Raw genomic sequence first — 21,892 nt, 5'->3', positions numbered from 1 at the left:
GAAGGAGAGAGGGAAGAGCTGCTCCCCCAGGCTCCTTCCAGGCGCTGGGCAAACCACCGCCTCCCGCCCGCTGGCGGAGAGGGAAAGGGGCTGTGCCCCTGGCGGCAGCGCGGGCAGCGCCGGCACCCCGGCGGAGGAAGGCAGCAGCACGGGCAGGACAAGCAGCCCGGGCAAGGCAGGCAGAGCGGGAAGGGCAGGCAGCGCGGGCAGCACAAGACAGCTCGCGCCGCCCGGGGAGGGCTCTAATTCATCACCCCGCTCAGAGGAGAGGATGGGACGCCGCTAAACTCCCCTTTCTCCCTCCTCCCTTCCCCCCTCGCCAGGCAAGCTCCCCCTTTTCTCCCCCCCTCCGCTGCTCTTTCTCTCTCTCCAAGCAGTGAGGCTCGGACAGTGCTTGGCTCCAGCGCTTTATTTTAAGATGATCGGCCAAGGTCTTTGCAGATAGAATTTATCCTAAGTTAAATAGCAGGCGCTCGTCGCTCCCTCGCCGATAAGTCATTTTAAATAGAGACAAATCGTCCTGGACGCCCCGGAGCGCCGGTGCCGCCGCGCCCCCCGCCGAAGCGGAGAGGGCAGCCCTGGCAGCTCCCTCCTCCCGTAAGTGTCCTGCTTGGCGGAGCCGGAGCGCGGCCGTGTGCAGAGAAGGGGAGGCGAGAGGGGGGGAGAGAACCTGCCAGCAGCCCCGCCGCCCTGACAGTGCCTGCGCCGGATGCACAGCGGCCGCGGGACACCTCTGTGTGGAGCACGGCGAGGAGATGCGCAGGGACGGCGGGCTGCGCCGCGGAGCTCAGCCCCTCTAGGCTCGCCCATGGAGCGCCCCGCGGAGCCCCGGCCGCCGTCGGACTCCCTACGCTGTACGTATCCCCGCCGCGACGCCCCCCCCCCCCGCGGCGGCGGGGCTGTCCGCGAGGCGCGAGGGGGGCTGGGGCCGGGGTGGGGGTCCGCACCCGTCGGGGCGCCCCGGAGTTCGGTCCCAGCCCTGGGCGAGGTGCGGTTTAAGAGGGGCGGAGGGAGGTGGGCCCTTGTGGGGATAGGCAGAGCCCTCTCTGGCGTCCCGGAGGCGAAGCGCTTCGCCTCGGCTGTAAGTGCCCGGGAGTATCCGCAGCCCCGATCCCAGCGTCTCCTGCCTCTTCTCCCCCCTCTCCGGCGCAGCTCCGCTCTCCAGCACCCTGCCAGGGCTCCGCTGCCGACAGGAGGGCGGCTGAAGCCCTGTCCCCGCCTGGGGCACGCAAGCAGGCAGGGCAGGGGAGGCAGGGCTGGTGGTGGCACCCCGGGTCGTCCCATCCTACACCGCAGGGCTCTCCCGCCCGGTAAAACGACTGAGCACCGGGGAGCGCTGCCTACAGGCTCTCGGCAGCCAGCCCGGACCGTGCGATCACTTTGCTCTGACGCTGGATTAACTAGATTTTAATCGTTTTTTGTTTCCCCCACCCCCATCCACACACCCCATCTCCTCCTTCTCTCCCGCCCCCCCTTCCCTACACACCTCTCTTCCCCCCTTGTCTCAAGCCTAACCTTGTCTTGTGGTCATGGGGTCTGTAATTTCATTTTTGTCTAGGCTGGTGAGAGCTCTGCTTGTTCTGTAAAGTGGATGTCAGGTGGATCTATGTTCTGGAAGGAACAAAGAGGCAGCGAAGGCAGCGCGGGGGAAGTTTGAGCGGCGAGGATGCAGGCTGTGTACTGGTACGCGGTCCTTCTGCTGCAGCCCACCCTTTACCTGGTGAGTGTCCCCGGCCTCTCGCACGGGCCGGGCAGGGGGGACCTCGACGGGGAGGAGGGCACCAGCCTGCCCGAGAAACAGCAAACTCACGGCAACTGTGGCCGCCCCGCAGCCAGCCCTGCCCGTCCTCCCGGGGTCGGGGAGGCGCGGGGCTCTGCCAGGACCTCTCGGCAGGGCACGTAGGAGGCAGTACCCGTAACTTCTCCTCCGCCGGGAAGGGGCGCGCCATCCGGACCGTGTTTCCCAGTGCCTCCTCCCGGGCTGGGTCCCCCGGTACCTGCAGGGGGGCCCGCCCAGGCTGAAGGCTGGAAGCAACTTCTTGCCCTCTGCTCCCTGCCGAGGGTGGCAGCATCTTCCGATGGAGCCCCCCTTTCATGTGCCACTGCGGGCGGCTCGGCAGTAGCGCGCGGCGCAGAGCGACGGGCACAGCTTAGTGTACTCCGCCTGAAGTGTCATTGACTTTCGCAGCAAATATCCTTTAAGATTACCGGGGGAACACGAGTAAACAGGGGCGTTATCTCCTTTAACACACACTTCATTCCCTCTACGATCGCAAGTAACAAAACTAAGGAGGGCTGCTTCTTTGCAGCCCGCGCCCTCGCTCGCCTGCCATGCGTTACATAGGAGATATCTTGTCGGGGAGCTCGCCCCCTTGGCGACGGGGATCGGAAAAGCCCCTTTTCCGGGGGCGCTGCCGAGAAAAGCACCCAGGAGCCGTACCGGGGGAGGCGGCTGCTCCGCTCCGGCTCCGCGGCCTCCCGTCACTGCCTGCGTTGGCGCTGCCACGCCACGTGGGGGCACTGCGGGGCAGTGCGGCGCGGAGGAGTGCGGGGCAGCCAATCCCGAGCTGGCCCGGAACGGGACGGGACGGGACAGGGGTGCGCAGGCGGAGGTGACGCTAGCATTTTCCGCGCCCGCGCAGCGTCCAGCGCGGCAGCGCAGCCCCGGGGTCGCGCCCGTCCCGTCCCTCCCGACGTGTGTCCCGTTGGGGGCCCCTACCCTCGCCGGGCTGTGTCACCTCTGCAGCGGGCTCCTCTCCTCCCCGCGAATATTATAGCCGGGGACTGGGGGGGGGGGGGGTGTGTGATCTGGAGAGTGGGTGGGGGGAGCAGGGAAAAAAGTGCTAGGCAAATAATCTATCAAAAAGCCGAAGCGAGATCGATACGTCGTGTTAAATTTTAAATGTGTTTGCTGGCAGTTAAACTGCTCTCGACTCATTACAACAACAGTGCTGGATTTATTCTAATGCGCTGCAGTCTGAACAACAAGCGCATTAATTCTCCTTTAATTGTAAACTGGGAGCATTTGAAAACCATTCAGTGTGCAAATTATGCTGATTCAATTACCGTTTAGTTACAGACTTCATTACCTGAATGCTTTTTTTCTTCTTTTTTTTTTTCCCTGGTTGTGTTGTTTTCTGAGGGCTTGGCATTGCAGAATGAGGAGATGATCTTTCGGTTTCCCTCGAAACAATGCGAAATAGGATGAAAAAGAGACAAAATAAGGAATAAAAGACAAGCTAGGGGGAAGGGATGCGTTCTTCGGCTGGACTGTCTTCTGTCAAAACACTCGGGGGGAGATCCAAAGGATTTCCTCTGTCTAACCCGCTTCTCCTTTCTGAGTCGATACTTCCATGTTTGTGTCAACCTCTCCACGTTCTCTGTATTTTGGGAGTGACTGTGAAAGTTTGCATTAGGCCATTGCCTGTAAATAAACTGTTTATTAGCATTGAAGCATGAAGCTTGGATTAAAGCTTTAACACAGTGCCACAAACCAGCACGGCACAGTACTTTGGGCTGCCAGCCCCTGTGCATGAGCCACTCTGTGTGGACCAGGGTGGTTTCAATTAGGAATTGCATTTTCAGTACCCAGCCTGTGAGGAGGGACAAATGAAATGGCAGTGCCACCAGCTTCCCATCGAGTTGGTTAAAATAATCCTTTCTGAGAGGGGCTAGTATTATAGGGGAGAGGGAAAGCAGCCTGTTTCCCCTCTGCCTGAGCTGGGCGGTGTTTAGCAGTTACTCATTTCCAGACAATTGCTGGCTTGTAATTTCTCTTCACCAAGCAAAACACTGCTCTCCTTTCTTCTTTATTTATTTAATTTATTTATTTTTCCCACCGTTAAACCTCTTCCTAATTAAATTGGGGGGGGGGGGGGGGGAGTGCTCCTTCTCTTCTCCCCCTCTTTAATAGAGCCATATGCCATCCAGCCTTATTGCCACAAATTTATAGAGGTCATGGCCAACCAGAAAGAGAAGGAATGTTGCTGGGGTAGAGATGGTTCGTCCTATTATGTTTATTGATAAGAACAGTAGTTGGCCTTTGAGAGATGTGTATTTTCTCCTTGTTTCGCTCTGTGCAGTGTATTGAAAATGTTGCATTTGATTTGCAGTAGAAGTGCATTTCCTTTGGCCTAAACGGATAACTTAGTACTTATTTGGTAGAATTAGGAGTTAACCTTTACATGCTTGCAGTTATTTTCTTTCTAGACATTTAGAGAGCTGTAGAAAGTGTTCAGGCAGCTACGCTCAGTCTCACCACGAGACTCCACTTCACTGCTGTTCTTTCAAAAGCATCTTAGTCTTATTCTAATGGGTACTGTTTTCTTAACGAACAGGGCTGTGCCAAGGTCAAAATCGTCATTAAGGAAGCACGTAAATATTAAGAAAGAAAAAACGGCCCGGAGATCGTAGACTCTTTTAGATTTGAGCTCTGTTAAAGACAACGGGGTTTTACACCATTCCCTTAGTGGAAATTTCCTCGTTTAATTCCTGCTAGCTGCAGGTGGATTTCCAGTCTGACACCACAGGACAATAAAACGCCAGGCTGCTTCTTTCCATTTCTTCCTTTTTTTTTTTTTTTTTTTTCATTTCTTTTCCCTTTTCCTGAGTGGAAGAGACACACTATAGAAGCGACTACAAATTCCGCGGACTGGGAGCGAAGACGGCAAGGATCCTAACTAGTTATTTCTCACTAGGACAGGCTAAGCATGGCCTCAGAGGAGGAGGCAGGTAGTTTCCGTCACGGCTGTTAAGGGGAGCTTCCTTAGTGAGGAAGTCGGCCGGCTGGCAGGGGGCCGGCAACTCCCGGTGGTCACCAGAGCTCTCCCCGTCCTGCCGCTCTCCGGCCCCAGCCTGATCCTGCGCTCCCCCCGCCCCGCCCGGACAAGCCAGGGCTCCGGGCGGCAGCGTGCCTTCCGGATGCCGGATTTCATCCCCAGCATGTTCCCAGGTTCTGCCTTCGCGTGCTCTAGGGGGGAACTTCCCGCACTGTTTTCCTGAGATCACACCGGCTTGAAGAAACTTCGGCTCCTTTACCTAGGTACTCCTTCCCCGAAGTGGCGGGTGAGGGACTAAAACCGGTCGGAGTTTTGCGTTTCGTGTTGCTAGGGTAAAGATCCCTCCTCCCCCCTGAGTCTCCCCGCCTTGTCGTCTTTTCCCAGCAAAGTGTTTCTCCGCTGGTGAGTTTGTAAAATAGGATATACATCAGAGCCGGCTGGCAGAGCAGTTTAACTCCTTGTAGAACTTAAGCAGAGCAAGAGCAAATGGGGGGGGGGGGGGAATTTTCCTCCCCCCGACGAGGGGTACGAGCAGGCTGTTTCGCGGGGGAAGCTGCTCTGCTCCAGCCCGATAACCTCCTTCAGCGCCAGGCTGGGAATTTTAAGGTCTGCTCCACGCCGTCGCTGTAGTTTGGAGGCCTTCTGACAGCCGAGCGAAGCTTTCCTGCAAAATGTTGTGAATAAGAGAGGTTTAAAATCGTCCAAAGAGGTGGCACACTTGGCACGGTGTTTGCCGAGGGGGAGGAAAGGGGGGTGAAGTGCTCCAGACTTTGTGTACATTTAATTTCGCTCCATGTCGCACTGTTTGCGGTGATTTCACCCCGGTTAATGAAAGCTATGGGAAAAGCGAGGAGGTATCACATGCAGGAGAAGATAAGTTGATTTTATATCTTCTTCTTCTTTCTTTTTAAAGATAGTTGCTGCGTGTGTCCTACTTTGTCGTGGGAGGAACAAAACCCTTCTGTAGGCAGCGAAGATAAAACAAAACAAAAAACAAAAGAAGGCATATTCAGCACCCCCGGTATTTTCTCAGAGGCATTTTGTGCTGAAAGCAGTCGGGTACTGCTTTCCCCCCCCCCCCCCCCAAATAAGCGATTTCTTGCAGTTTTCAAATTGACGTCGGGGGGTGGGGGTGGGGGACGACGGCAGGGGTGGAGGTTTAGGTAGCCTTGCGAAGGTTCCGCTCCCTCTTTCTTAAGGAGTTTGAGAGAGGCTTCGCGGTGGTGTAGGTGGAGTAATTACTCTTTCGGAAGGCAAGGCACGGGGATGGCAACGGGCTCGGAGCTCCTGTAGGCGAAATAAACTTTTCTGCGCTCTAGTTTCTTTTTTGTTTCCTGTTAAGTGGAGATTGGTGCATTCTTTTCTGGGTTTTCTTCCTTCCTAACCACCAGGGACCTGCGCTACGAGTTTAAGAAGGGGCTTTCCCGCACTAAAAGTTCTTTTTCGTGGTGCTTAGTACACACTACTTTGATTTCTTATATCGCTGGAGAAAGGAGTCTGGAACAGATTTCGTCTTTTGGGGAGGCACCCCAATATAATCCAATATCCCTGCCTCTCTTTGACTAGCCCAATCTTCCAAGTCGGCACCTAGAGGTATCCATTTTAAGCTCTTTAATACTCCCCTGCATCTCTAAACCGCCATTTTAATTAACGAAAAGTCAATTTCCCAGCCGTCTTGGAAAAAGTGCGGTGAAGCAGGTTAAGAAACCAATTGCTCGGAATAGCCAGCACTTGGAGAAAATGAGTGTGTGAGCCATCCTTCCCTCCCTAGGAATGGCTTCTGTTCTCCCGACTGTGTTTGTGTGAAGTTATGCTGTGATTTATCAGATAGTTTAACACCCAGCTCGCTCTTCTTGTAAGTCAGCATTAAACCACCTCCTGGGCTCTTTGTAAATACAGCTTTAGCATTTTTTTCATGCAGCAGATTGACATGTTGACGATCCTGTTTTAAGGAATGTGACAATAAAGTGGAAAACCGAAGGCTGGCAAGCACTTCATCAAGGATAAAAAGGTTCTGCTGTAAGGATGTCACTCAATTTATTGTGAAAGTCGAATGAATTACGTTTAATGAAAGTGCTCCCCAGATGAATATTACCAGCAATTTCCTGCGTTGGCTCTGTCAGATTGATATGAGGAAATGCCAACCCGTATCAAAAAAGATCTCCAATCTCAATTACTATGCAAGCTTTCGAAGAGCTTCTTTTTATTGATATGATATATATTGGCAGGTTCTCAATGCTGGGGAAACTGCTCTCTGTTCAACAGGACAGCATATTTCCTAGTTGATTGTTTAACCCTGTTAACGTGTTTCTGGTTGTTGTTTAAACTTCTGTGAGGGTCCTTCTTTTGGAGGAGTCTCTTTCTGTGACTTAAAGAGACTAAAGTTATGTGTCTGGTAGAGACCAGGGGTGATGCTCTTTGCAGGAAGTTTGTTCAGCCTGGATGAGCAAATCCGAAGGTCAAGAGAAATAACACAGCTGGTACAATGGCGTCGAGTCCCCGTATTTTTTTGTGTATTTCTAGTAGGCAGTCCAGAGCACGCTACTATTTGTTACCACTAGCAATCCCAATATTCCCGCCCTTTCTTCCTCATTCCTCTAGGGCTTCTTTGGGCAAATTAGAAATTTGCTAAAACCGCGAAGAGAGAGAAAAGCTCTTTTGTCCCCTCATCTACATAAGAATTGACTTTGTGAGAGGCTTTTCTGTTCCATTTTAACTACTGTGATACAGGTCGTTGTTTAGGAATACAGCTTCTCTTCCCACAATCCATCTTGCTGGGCTTGTTTGTGATCAAAGGAGGGATTCAGTCAGCTTTCTTCTACCACTTTCCCTTTCTCTTTCAATTTTTAAATCGAAGAGGAAAGAGAGACGCTATTGAAGGACAGCCGGGATATGCTCGGTACTCTTCAGCAGGACGGGCACATGAGCACCTTCACGTGTGCAGCTGTGCTCCCTACATGCAGCATTAAAGAGGAAGCAGAAAGAGCTTGTCCTTATCACATGTCGGGTTAGTTTGGGTTCCCATTTTGATTTTCACTACTGGATGCGCTCCTAAAACTTTCTTCAGTGCACGATTAGTCCAAGTGGGTTTGGTTATGTTTTTTTTTTTTAAGTGTGTTTTCTTCCCCCTGTGTCGGAGACGCTGCCCGTTTCGAGCCGCGGAAGGCCAGTGCAAGCGCTGCGGGGAGAGTGAACAAAGGCTTGCGGACGGGCTGGGACAAGGCTGACTTCGAGGTGCCCCGCTCCGTTCCGCGCTGCTCCGCGCGGCCCGCCGCCGGGTCGGGGCTGGCGCTTCCCATTGGACCGCCGGTGGCAGCTCCGGCCGTGCAGCACCTTGGAGAGGTCCCGGGGAACGGGGCCGAAGAGAGGGGGCATCCGCGCCAGCATAGCGAGCAGCGCCCGGCCCTCCGGCGTCACGGCGGTAGCTGTGCGCTACCGGGGAGCCCGGCGACACCCGCAAACATTCTGTCACAGGCGCCCTCAGTGTTTCGGGTCACTGCTGCTCAGACCTCGCCTGCAACCCGCTCTGGACGTGGGGTTTGGCTTCCTGCGTTAGTTTCCTGAAGGAAGAAGTAGACAGGTGGACCAGCACACCAATGTATTTACTGTTGCTGCTGACTGGGTTTCTTTTAGAGGCAAAGAAGCTGCTTTATATTCTGAGGAAAAAAAAACAAAAACCCAACAAACTGACCAGAGGAGCAATATATGAGTGTGTAGGGCAACGTGGATGGGATCTCCGATAGGATCTTGGCAGGATGAATCTGGGGATCAGGAAGGCTGTTTTGGTATGTTTGTGTTTGTCTCATTTTATCCCAGAATGACAGCATTCTTTCTGGGGAAAGTCCCAAGACATCCGTGAGCATTGGTGTCAAAACGGCTGTGCAACACAGTTGATACTAAGACATGGAAGCAGGGAGTGATTAATTAATAATGATACTTCCAATCCTGAGGGTCATGGCAGGAGTTGCTCTCAGGCACAGTTGATGTCATTGGTATAGGGTAGTGGTACTTTTGAGACACCTGTAAGGCAGATCTCGTTCCCTTCACGTGCCTGTGTCCTGACAGCCAGTGCTTAGGGTATCTCCCAGATCCCTCCTTACTTTCAAGAGGAAATAATACCAGGCAAGTGCCTTCATCCCTGTAAATCCCCACACACTATTGACAGAGCTGTCTTCTAGCAGTCTAATACCTGAAAAGCACTTGTCAATAAAACACTGACTTTTGGCAAGGAAGGTGTAAGTGTATGACTGATGGAGAGTCCTTCACTAAAGGAATGTGATGGGAATTGACTAGGCTGAGAGGAAAAGCAACTCACAATCCCCACCAACCCTGCAGACAAAAGCCATTTATTCGTGGTCCATATTCTCCCATGAATATCAGTATCAACTGTGATGCTTTTTTTCCAGTCCCTATGTATGGTGCCTGGAAATTGTATTGTCTGCTTCAGAGATACAGCTTTTATCTTCCAAATGCCACCCTCATTAATGTCAGTGTCTCACAGTCCAACTAGTGACAAATGTCTCAGGGACGTTCATCTGCCTTGCACGCTACATCCATCTCTCCAGGTGCCCTGTCTCTTACTCTCCAAGGAGTAGTTTAGCAATATTTTCTTTCTTGTCCTCTCTGTCTGCTATGAAAAGATTTGTTCACTAGCTGGTCTCTGCCCTGTCCATTCCTGTTAGTTTTGTCAGTGCCTTCTGAAGTGTCATGTCTCCTGTTAATCTGTTTCATCACTTTGATGACAGGTTAACCAGCACACGTGAAGATAATCTGCTCTTTCCACATCTGCAGACTATGATGGGGAGAAATTAGGCTTTTTTTGCTTGCATGATAATAGCACCCTATTGTACTCAAACCTCATTTTCAAGTATAGACTGGATGCAAAAAACTAAAGAATGAGGAGCCTGCTTGTTTCTTTGTGTGTGCAGCCTGGTTATTTCTTATTGATGAACTTCTGAAAAACTGGTAAGTAAAGTATGCCTATGTTATTTCTTTGTATATTTCCTAAAACTAGGGTGTTTAAGCTGGACAAGGTCTCTCTAGGCTCAGCAGAATCAGCAGCACAGCTGATGACCAAAACAATACCAGAAAAGAAGTGATCTAGCAGCCTCAGTTCTTGGAAATACCTGTAATTAAAATATATAATATATATATATAAATTTTATTATTTATTTAGGAAAAAAAAGTGAGAAGTCACTTATAATCTAATCAATACAGCATTCCCAGTTGAAAAACAGAAGATCCTACTTATCTTCCTAGTTAGAACATCTGATATTTTGATCCAGAAACCCCTGGACCCAGTGTTTCTGCCTAATACTACATACTGATTTCAGAAATAGCGTCAGTAACATGATAAATTATTACTGACTAACTTGTCTTAACGTTGTGTTCTCCTCCCTGACTCCCCATGCATTATTGGGGAGTTAACCTTCAGATGGTGCAATATTTCTTGCATTTGTCTGAGAGGTGCATATAAGCCACTGGGTAAAAAGAAAAATTAAAAAAAGAAGACATACTCTAGCCATGTATTGAGAGCACTCTTGTAAACCAAAGTCTCCTATACAGCAGATCCTGTGGCCTGTTCCTGCAATGTTATACAAAATAGGATTCCTCTGTAAATTCATGTCTTACTTGTGCAAGGAGGAGGGATTCTGTTTCCTGTTGAAGATTAAGTAGACCGTTTCTACCACGGAGAATTGCTTGCCATTATTCAGATGCACTTTGAATTGAAAGTGTAATTGTCAGGTCTTAAAAAATTGTAGCTAATGGAATTTCTGTATGGATAGTTCAGACCACCTGTACTGTAATACCTATTTGCACAGTCATTTTTATAAGCTATTCTTGATTGAACTGTGGAAGAATAATTCTTCTGCTAGGCGATTTTGTCAACAAATGTTGTCATAGGCCTTCAGGTATATAAAACTACGTATATAAAATGAATGGACTACTTTTTATGTTTACAATATCATCCATAATATTTGAGGTCCTGTAAAGGAAGGTATGGACTTAAAATAACGATCATATTAAAGCTGTATCCTCATGGTTGCTGCATTGTCAATAGCAATATTGTAAAATACTAGTCATTTAAAATCAGAATGTTAGTGTGTAATTTGACTGAATTTCTGTTGTTGCTTTCTGCAACTACTCTGTTACACACTGAGTTTTTTCTGAATGTTTATGTGGGGAATGATTTGTGTCTTGAGAAGATTTTGTAAGCAATATTGCTAGGTAAAACATAGCAATAATACTGTAGCTTTATGGGTGACAATTGCTGAGTGAACAGATCTTTAAAGAGGAGGGAAATAAGGAGGAGTACAAATACAGAGATGTGACATAAAAGATGTAAATAATAGTACTGCAAAACCTTCACCATTAGAAAAGATGGGCTCCATCCTGTTGCCTTCATCTGTAGTGGATATTACCTTAACAAGGCCCACAGTTTTATAATCCTACTTATTTATTCTCCCTGCTTCCACAAACGATCCTATTTGCTTAATTGGCTTGCTTGCTGTAGATGGTAACGTGGAACACGTTGGAAACAGAGGTGCAAGAGTATGACCCTTTAATTACACTGCTTTCTAATATCTGAAATAGGAGACATTGGGATTTTGATAGTTACTTACACAAAAGATATTCTTAACTTCAGCAGAGCCACTTCTGTGAGCGGTCACTTGGAGTGAGAAAGGAACAACATTGTCTGACCCTTGGTAAGACAGTGGGCTGTGTGAATCATCTATGTCTTCAGCTTTCTTCTGCTGAATCAAGGGGTAGTACCTCTTGCTGTTTACCTCCTTCCTCTGTGAGCAGCTCTGCTGCCTCTATTAAAATTAGTTATTGCAATAAGATACTGTCCCACAGAATTATAGATATATCAGTTTGTGTTTACACCTTAAATGCACAGAATATTTGCTAGCTAAAGCAGAGCATGAGCCTTAAAAAAGTTGAGTGGATTAGCAGATTTTAATGTTATGGTTCAGTATTTCAATGTAATGCAACCCAAATGAATATGGAAATGTGTGACTAAGTATGTAGGAGGAGGTAAAAATGCTGCTTTTATTCTTCACAATTTATAGAATATGCTGAAATTGTGAGGTTGTAGCAGACACTTCAGAGTAGATGCCAATGGTTTGTAACTACTTTTTAGAAGCAAAACAAGCTTAACACTTCAGTGTTAAGAAATGCGCTCACATACGCTTCAGTGCTTTACTGAACTAGGATCATAAGAAAGCAAATGCAATAAGGTTTTTGCATTTCTGGTTTTAGGATATAAAATTTTCTTCTTCCATATCAGAAAAGATCGCACATGTGTATCTTTAGAATTGTTACAAAGTAATATTTATGCCAAGAACTTGTTGAATTTACCTCTGGGCTACTTAGGATCTATTGCAATATTATGCTTATAAAGATGCATCTGTTATTCCACACCCTAAACATGTTTTCTCCATTATAGTTGGATAATAATTAATTGTATAATAAAAATGATCCATTAATTATTTAATACTTTTTTTTTGTTCTGAATCTTTGTAATAATAATTTGTTCTGGCTACAGATTCAGCTTCTGAAGAAATAGTCTGCGAAATGTCATTATCTTTGAAACGAAACTAAAGTTTATTTTTTCAAATAAATTTTTTTTTGTGGTAGATGTATTTTTTAAGTGTCAGGCACCCCCAGAATCACAAAGAATTACAAAGAGATGCAAAAGGGGCATATCTGAGAAGCCATGTGTGGCCTGTATGAAGTATTATATCTGTGCTCTGCATTTGCAGTCTAACTGATACTGATGTACATTTTTTGCAGACCACTGCAGATTTTTTTCCTTACAGAAAAAAGTGTAGTTAAATAGTGACCATGTAAGGCAAAAAAACTACCTTATTTACTCCTACACAAGAAACTTGCATGTTGATTCAAGATCATTCAGACTCGTAAGAACTTTGCCATTGATTTCTCTGGTCATAAAATGGTATCCTTAGCTTGATAAATACTTCCACTTTTTTAAGGAGGTTGGGAATGCTATTTCATTACATTTTATCTCGAGTTGCTTTGTGTGAATTGCCTATTCATACTTAGCATCGGAAGAAAGAAGTAAGCATTTTAATAAAGGTGGAAAATATACGTACATATGGCTATGTGGTGTTCACAGCCTTTGGTTTGAGCAGCTTAGTCTGCTGTGAAGTTAAGAAAAACTGAGTGGGCTCTATATGCTTTCATTTTTAACATATTTTTTTGACATTGTGATTTGCTTCAGTACGTTTACCCAGAAGAATATTGTCCCGTTTTTAATCTGCCATGAGACCCTTCCTTTAGATACATTTATTCTCTTGCAGAATGATTCAATGGCTACAGTACTCCTTCATCTAGAATAATGACTACATGAATTGTCCCTCAGCTTTTGTGTTTTGTTTTATCCAAGTGGCACAGTGTTAGTGCCAGTTATCTATGTCTGGCAAAAAAAAAGGGAATCTGTGCTGCCAGCCATTATAGGTGGGTGATTTACTTTAGCTCAACAGGTGGAGCTGTGACTTTGCTAGCCTGTTGATTCAGGCTAAAATTCAGCTAGTTGACCAGTCCCTGACTCAGTTATGCTTGTGTATTTCACATTCCCTAAAGTTGCACCTACTTTTCCATTGCTTATGGAAAGTTTCTAAACTTCTGAGCAGGTGTAAAACACTTCATGTAATGAGAGGCATATGTGCAAGTGTTTTCATAGGAAAAAGTTGTTCATTGGTGGGAATGTAATGATTCCACAGCTGCTATGGAAGCTGTTTTCTATCCCAGCTTTGCAAATTAATGTAGATATATAGACTGAGTCTAAGGCAGTATTTTTACACAGCTCTCCTTCAGTATGGACCACTTGGCATGGTTGATTTAAGATTAATCCCCAAATTCCAGGAATTTTTTGTCCCCTGCCTTTTTGTCAGGACCTCAAAGGCTGTAGAAATGTTTGGAATAATTCTATCTTCAGCATGTTTAGAAAAGGCTAATTACCCTGGATTTATGCTAATAACTTCTGTAAAAAATAGCAGACACGTTGTTTGCAAATCCTGTAATTCTCACTTCATAGACTACTTGCAGCTTCTGTGGGCCATGGTCCTTGTTGCCCCTTCTTTCCTTGATTTAGCTGCAGCTGATCATGTGGTGGTTGGATTAACAGATGAAGGACCATTCTGTATTGGAACAACTATCACAGAAAAACAGGGGAGTGGCTTGAAATAAGCTGGGTTAATAGCATAAGAATCCACCTTTAAAAATTCTTACACTTCAGAAGCTTTCAATTCTTCTGTATTTTCATCCTTTTATATTAATTTTTGAACGCACACCTATGTAAAATTGTTTTGTCTGATGAATGTTTAGGGAAGGATTGTTTCTGTATAGATTTGTGTCTTCCTTGGTAAATCAGAGCTTCAAACATCATACTAAATGTTTACTAATCACATCATAAGTGTTCCTAATACCACAGTTGGAGTGACCAAGTCAGCAGGACAAAGACAATACTAGCCAAAGATTTAAAGTCACACCATCTCTCGTAAAGAAATAATCATGATCAGATGAAACAAAGAGCTTCTAAACAAATTCCAGTAAAATATACTGGAAACATTCACTGAATGCCTATGAATAAAAAAGGCAGTCAGAGTGGGAGAGGCTATTTCATCAGCAGAAGTGTAGGATAAATTAATCAAATTGTTTGCTATTAATAATGGGACCAGCTACAGTCAGATTCTAACAAATATGCCCACTGGGGATGGAAAATCTACCCAATTGAAATTAAATTGATAAACTTATCCTAGTTTCCAATGCCTTTCTGAGCATATACTTAGGAAGCAAAAGCTGTCCTAAGGATGGCCTGACTGAAAATGGACTCAATTATTTTTCTTAATTGAGATAGTTCTCTTTGACAATGGAAGTAATTTTCAGGTTACTTGAGGCATTAAATGTGTCACTGCTTAGGTACAAAATTCTCAGCAGAAATATAAAAGTAACCTCTAATGGTTACAAAAATAAACTTGAATTTATGTTCTTTTGTTTGTTTTCAAGATAAGTAAACATGATATAGGAGTTTGTTTTGGGGTTTTTTTTTTTTTTTTGTTATTTTTTTTGTTTTTTTTTTTACATCATGTGTTTTGACCTGTTTAGTACCTAAAGAATGTTTTCTATGTCCACCTCTAGTTTTGCTAAAGGACTCATTGGGAATGGTAGAGAATGCATGTTGTTAGCTCTCATGCATGATGAAACAGGAGGTTCATCTTCAATAAAATCATGTTTGTCCTAAATTATGAATGAGTCACCAAAGTTGCATAGAAGTAAGTACAGTAATCAAAAGGCAATCCCAGCACAACTTCCTTCTTAGAAATCAAAACAAAATCTCAAAGAAAATAGAATCTGAATAAAGACTCATTCTGTCCCAATTGCTTTGCATTCACAGTCTTTTCTCCTTCAATATCTTACTTCTAGGAGAGTCTGTCTCCTCTAAGCCTAGACCTCTATTTCATTTTTGGCTGCTTAAGAATCATTTACACAGCATCTGACATTATTAGCGACTGAGTCAGTGTTACCCAAATCCTAAGACTGACTTCAGTCACAAGCTTGGTTCAAGGCTGTACTCTTCCCTTAGGGTGGTTTGGGGTTTTTCATCTTTTACAGTATTACTGCCATTGAGCACAGGAAAGAAATTGCAAATGTTCAGTGAAATGACTGTGCAGAAAGTTTTTCTTGTATGCAATATTTTTTAGTCTTCATCTTTGATGTCTTGTATCACAGCTTCTACCTTTAACTGGTTAACTACTTCACATTCAATTACTTCATAATTACTTCACATCAACCATGCTCTCAAGCTCTGACTTTCTTCAATGTGGTGATTTCAGTTCATGACAGGCTGAATATCATCTTTGTACATTTTTCAGCGTCCTCACTGTATAGTACCTTTTCTGTGACTGATGTAATTCAGAACATAGAAACATGCTGACAACATGCAGCTAAGCTCTAATCCCTGATAAATGACTGCACCTCACATCCAGCTATCACAACAGACTTAGTATCAGCTGTGATAGTTAGACTCTGGATTATTTGTTAGCTTAAATGCCACCACTGCAGCCTAAAATACCATGACATCTCTAGTAATCATGCCCTTGATTCACAGACACGCATGAAAGCAAAAAAACAACAATAGGGCAGGGCTGGTTATTGGGAAGTAGTTCCAGCTGGGTCTGTAGCACTCTACACTTACAACATGTAGGGTTGGGTCATAGGGCTGTTCTATTCTCCATTTAATTTGTCTTCCATCAATATTTTTTCATTGGATCAGAGTCTGAAGCCCTTGGTATGAATATAAGAGATTTGATTTCTTTCTCTGCTTCAGGACCATGAACACAAAACTTACACTTCTGAGGTAATTGCTTTAACTACTGTCTAGTGGAATAACATCAGGAATTTTCTTTATTTTGCTTGTTCATTTTATTCTACTTAGTTTAATGCACTCAGGTAATTCTTCAGCCAGGAAACAGGGTCTTCCTATAGGTAAGCTTTAAGACATTTGTGGTTTTGAGTCTTTCCCTCTTGTTCTTTGGCCCTATGTATATGACTTAATTCATAGTAGAAGCACTTAAGGTTTTGAGAGCCCTTATCAGAAAAAAAGCTTTATTCTGATGTGAAAGAAATTCTTAAACCAGAAAGTTAAAGTGATGTTGCCTTGCCAACTTTATCCACTGGGCATATTAGCAGGAGTAAAATAAGGTGCCTAATTCTTGGAACAATTTATGCTTCAGAAATGTCAGAAAGTGTTTAAATTAATTCCTTGTCTTCCTTTGGTTGCTTAGTTTGGGTAGTTTAGTAGTTTCTGTGAATTATGCTTTCAGAAAACTTCTCCCAGGAGGGTTATATGGGTATCTAATTTCAAGTTACAAACTCTTAACAAGTCCTTGGGACAGAAAGAGTGAACACTTCATTGAAGTAATTATAGGCACCTTCTGAATCTAGCCTGAAGGATCTTGAAAATTGCTAATAGTAAGCATAAACAGTCTTGTGCTTTCCTGTTTTTAATCTGTTTGGTGGACGTCCTTTATTTTCAGTTGGATTCAAGTCTAATTCTTGTCCTTACTTTTAAACAAAACCCCTGTTAGTCTGTCATAGCACAGTTAATGAACTACTTCGAGAAGGCAGTTTATGTGCCTAAGATCATGAAAGCTTTTATTTTTACCTGAGAGCAATACTTATGGTTGTATACTGATGGAGCTGTGAGTGTATATTGTTGGCTTGAAACAAGTTACCAATTTGCAGGCCACTGCCATCACTCCTCATCCATTATTTTTAAGCTTATAATTGGATTTGTTTAATGATTTGTATCTATTACTCCCCATAAAAATCTATCCACTAGCTACTGCATGCTCTCTTTATCTAGCTGCCTCTTCATCCTCAGTGCACCAGCAGAAACTGGCAGTAAAAGGAGAGGAGAATTTGGCTTCAGCATCTTACTTTATTGGTTTAGGACGTCAGGAGCAAGGATCGCAGGGATATTCTAGCTTGGTAGGTCTAGTTCTATGGGCTGAAGAAAGCAAACTCTGTTTTGCAGAGATGAAACATGTATGGTTATTCCAGGCAAGTAGCTTCTGAGAGTTGAAGCATGCAAAGAATATTAATGATTTTTTTTTTGGGTGTAAAAGCTGAGGTGCTTCTAGGAAAAAGTAGCTAAGACTTGAGATTAAAACTACCCAACAAAATAGACTGGCTTTGAATGGGCATTTCAGGAACTGTAAAAATTATATACCTGACAAAAAGGCTGTGCTGTACCATGTTTCAAAGGTTTTTTTTTTCTTCAAAAAGGCAACATTAGGACTCCTCAAAGAAGAATCATCTTTTTCAAAGCAAGGTATATTTTCCTGTAATCTTGTTCTCTAAACCATTTTGTGTTAAACTTTCCACAAAGGCTAGATAAATATTGAGGCAGATACCTTACAGGGAAAATTTTACTCCAAGCACTTAGAATTCAACAAACTCACAAGCAACTGAAAAAAAGGTCTTAATATGGGAAGTTTCAGGCAACCTTAATCATAGCCATTGCTACCAGAATAATCTATAATTTATAGACAGATGTTTCCTCCTAGGCGTTCTTTGTGATAGTACTTTCCAAAATGGTGTTATCCTATAAATACCTTTTGTGATTTCCTTTTCTTTTTTTTTCTTAAATGTTGCACTTCAGAGAAGCTTGAAGTGTTATATAGAATGCTTTGAAGAATGCAGTTACTGCTATTTATAATTTCTTTATAACACTGCCCACTCTATAGTGGTTGCAGACCAGACTTCTAGTAATAAGTTTTTCATCATGAGGTGCTTAGAAGGGGCAGAGAAAATGCTGCGATGGATAGTTTGTTTTTTTTTTTTTAATTGAGAGTGCCAAAGAACCACATTTGGTATGCATAGAGTGAAAAAAGCTGTTATTTAAATACTTAAAAACACAGATTATATAAAATTATACATAGCTTTAATTATTTTCCAAATATACTCTTCTAGAATACTAGACATCGTCGTTCTGTTGGTCTAAAAGAGTGCAATATATTTCTTTTCAAATCAGGCTTTTTCACCCTGCCATCTCTTTTTGGGTAGGCCTTTTTAATCTATACAGTTGAAACATGTAGCTTGTTATAACAGCTCAAACATAATTAGTGATTAGCTTGTGCAGAAACAGCTAAGGGAAAAAAGAACTGGTCTCTTATTATTTCTTATATCTCTATCTTAAAATAAAGAGATTTCTCAACTGGTAAATGAAAACAGATCACCAGATTTGGGTGAAATGTACTGGTAGCACGATTAAGAAAGCCTTGCTTCATTTCAGGCTACGTATGACCTTGGGAGATCTCAGTTATGCCTCTGGACAAAAAAATTTAATATTTCATTTTGTGGTGGTACCATCTTTCACCTTTATGTGGTTTTAAAAATGTAAATAAAATTGCTTTCTGTCAATGGTATATGTGAAGGTCACAGTCATATTCACCATGAGAATTCAAACTACCATTTGACCCACTACTGGTTCAGTAGATAACAATGCATTCTATTCACTTCCAGTAATCTAATTTGTAAGCATTTTATGGCCCAATATTTTATGCCTAGTTGCTAAAAGGTAAGAAATCAGCCTTTAAGCACTTCATTGTAGATTTATTTACAGAATAACTGTGCATGAAGTACAGAAGCTTTTTAGAATGCCAGGATATCTTGTATTACAGTCTTGCTTGCAAAAATGGCATGACTGAGTACAATGAAAGATTGGAGGAATGACTAGGAAGAGATTTCAAGGGTTCTCTAATCATTTTACTTTTAAAATCTATGTGCTATCTCACACAATTCTGTCAGATCATCTTTGTGGCAGCTTTGTCATAAGTTGTATTCTTCTAAAATTAAAAAAAAAAAAACAACAAACAACAAAGCAAACCCAAAACAAACAAAAGTCACTGCGCCTGATGTGTAAAGGTGGAGATGGATAAAACCAATTTTAATTTAGATGATGCACTATAAATGGGATTTTTCTAGTTTTGGCAAAGAAAGTCCTGGATGTAAGTGTGATGTTTGTTTGCCACAACGCACACTTCCCAAGTGCCAGCAGATTTCTCTCTGGATATCTGGAACGTCTGTTGGCCAGAGCTTCAGCCTGTATTAAATCCGGATGGTTCTGTGATCTGGCCATATGTGACTATACATACCTTCTGCTGTTGCTTCCTCTCTTGGCTAACAGACCAATTGCTCTGAAAGTGTGTAAGCTGTCATGTTTTGAGACAAAAAAAAACCCTTAAATGTGAAATACTAACATGAGACTTTCCTACCTACAACTAGTTCTGCATTTGCTCAGAACAAACAATAGATATTCCTGTGCTGCAGTATTATTTAGAGCTTCCTTAAAAACAGCTGATACTGGCCATAGGTAGAATCAGGACACTAGATTAGGTGAACTGACTTGGCCATTACTGAATACATGTTACCGTAAGATTATCTCCACCTATTTGAGAGTATAACTGGTGAAAGCTAACCACTGTTAGACTACAAATGTTTTATGGCAACAGAGTTGTGATGGAAACCACTTCTCGAACTCTACCCAGATATCACAGTATCACAGTATGATATCCATGGGTATCTAACAAGATTTGACTTACAGTATTAAGTGAAGACACCGTGGACTAAATTTTTACAAAAATATCAAGCCTTCTGTGATTTCATACAGCTTATTTTAGGAACATAAGGAGTTATCACTATGACTGGTAGTGGAGAACTCTGCACTTCTCATAAAATAGAAGAGACGCCTGTAAAGAATTACTGTAGAGAATGTGCTTGTGGCTCTTTCTTAAAATGCAGCTGCATAGACAGATGCAGACAACCTTTTGCTTGATTAGTCTATCTTTTGAGCTTGGGGGATAGGAAGCATCCCTAAGCCTGAACATATGCAGTTAGGAGTGACAGTGTTTGAGCAAAGAAGTCCTGCTTCTTAGATGAACTAATAGTATGGGTGTAGCTGTACACAAATATAAATAGTTTTAGTCTGGAAATTGCTTACATGCAGGCAAAGTAATGTACTGTATTTGACCACACAGATGCATTCTTTGTGAACTCTGCCCTGAACCGCAGCATAAATAAACAAGATAAATATTGTATCTGAGACACAGGAGTAGAAGAGCTATCTTCCTGAAATTGTTTCATTCTTCCTCTTGTCAACTACTTTTGTTGATCTTTGCTTACAGAGGTATTTCTAGGTTTAATAAAGAATGTAAGGGTGCTGTTTATTTGTAGTATTCACAGTAAATCTTGGCTTGAAGGAAAACATATGAAAGCAAGACTATGAGTCTAAAGGAAACAGTTCTTGTGTTTATTAACCAAAGGGAATATTCGTCAGACTGGATGTGTTTAAATGGAGTCTCATGTCAAGCTCAATGAGATCTAAGAATATGCTGATTATAACCAGGATTACTAAATGGTTTGGAGAAGTGAAACTTTTTTTTTTTGTTTGTTCTTTTGTCTTTTTTTTGAAGTCTCCCTTTTGACCAACCTTACAGCCTTCTATGAGGAAGTAACTAGGTGGCTGGATGATGGTAGAGCAGTAGATGTGGTTTTTCTTGATTTCAGTAAGGCAGTTGATACTGTCTCCCACAGCATCCTCATAGATAAGCTAAGGAAGTGTGGGCTTGATGATCAGGTAGTGAGGTGGATCAAGAACTGGTTGAAAGGAAGAAGGCAGAGAGTTGTGGTCAATGGGGCAGAATCTAGCTGGAGGTCTGTGACTAGTGGAGTTCCTCAGGGGTCGGTGCTGGGACCAGTGCTGTTTAATATTTTCATCAACGCCCTGGATGAGGGAACTGAGTGTACCCCCCACAAGTTTGCTGATGATACTAAACTGGGAGGAGTGGCTGACACACCAGAGGGCTGTGTTGCCATTCAGCGAGACCTGGGCAGGCTGGAGAGTTGGGCGGGGAGAAACTTGATGAAATTCAACAAGGGCAAGTGTAGAGTCTTGCATCTGGGGAAGAACAACCCCATGTACCAGTACAGGTTGGGGGCTGACCTGCTGGACAGTAGTGAAGGGGAAAGGGACCTGGGGGTCCTGGTGGATAGGAGGATGACCATGAGCCAACGATGTGCCCTTGTGGCCAAGAAGGCCAATGGCATCCTAGGGTGCATTAGAAAGGGTGTGGTTAGTAGGTCAAGAGAGGTTCTTCTCCCCATCTACTCTGCCTTGGTGAGGCTGCATCTGGATTATTGTGTCCAGTTCTGGGCCCCACAGTTCAAAAAGGACAGGGAATTGCTTGAAAGAGTCCAGCACAGAGACACAAAGATGATTAAGGGAGTGGAACAACTCCCTTATGAGGAGAGGCTGAGGGAGCTGGGACTCTTCAGCTTGGAGAAGAGGAGACTGAGGGGTGACCTCATCAATGTTTACCAATATGTAAAGGGTGAGTGTCAGGATGATGGAGCTAGGTTTTTTCAGTGATGTCCAGTGATAGGACAAGGGGCAATGGGTGTAAACTGGAGCATAGGAGGTTCCATGTGAACATCAGGAAAAATTTCTTTACTGTGAGAGTGACAGAGCACTGGAACAGGTTGCCCAGGGGGTTGTGGAGTCTCCTACATTGGAGATATTCAAGGCC

General features: G+C 44.0%; 1 protein-coding gene across 2 annotated transcripts in view; it reads left to right on the top strand.

The window, feature by feature from the left end:
- Positions 1 to 578: 578 nt before the first annotated feature.
- NXPH1 (neurexophilin 1) overlaps positions 579 to 21,892 on the top strand; it is a 146,749-nt gene continuing 125,435 nt past the window's right edge. Inside the window, exons 1-2 of one of the 2 annotated variants that reach the window (XM_057432712.1) lie at positions 579 to 597; positions 1,559 to 1,720. In XM_057432712.1, coding sequence (XP_057288695.1) covers positions 1,667 to 1,720 — 54 coding nt within the window. In that variant the 5' untranslated portion in view covers positions 579 to 597; positions 1,559 to 1,666. The other variant, XM_057432711.1, reaches the window with a different exon arrangement.

The sequence above is a fragment of the Pezoporus wallicus genome, unplaced genomic scaffold (genome assembly GCF_028554395.1).
Source record: "Pezoporus wallicus isolate ANWC-B61680 ecotype Strahan unplaced genomic scaffold, APGP_CSIRO_Pwel_v1 scaffold_2584, whole genome shotgun sequence".
Classification (NCBI taxonomy): Eukaryota; Metazoa; Chordata; class Aves; order Psittaciformes; family Psittacidae; genus Pezoporus; species Pezoporus wallicus.
The sequence above is the reverse complement of the archived record's forward strand: the minus strand, read 5'-3'. Positions and strand labels throughout refer to the sequence as shown.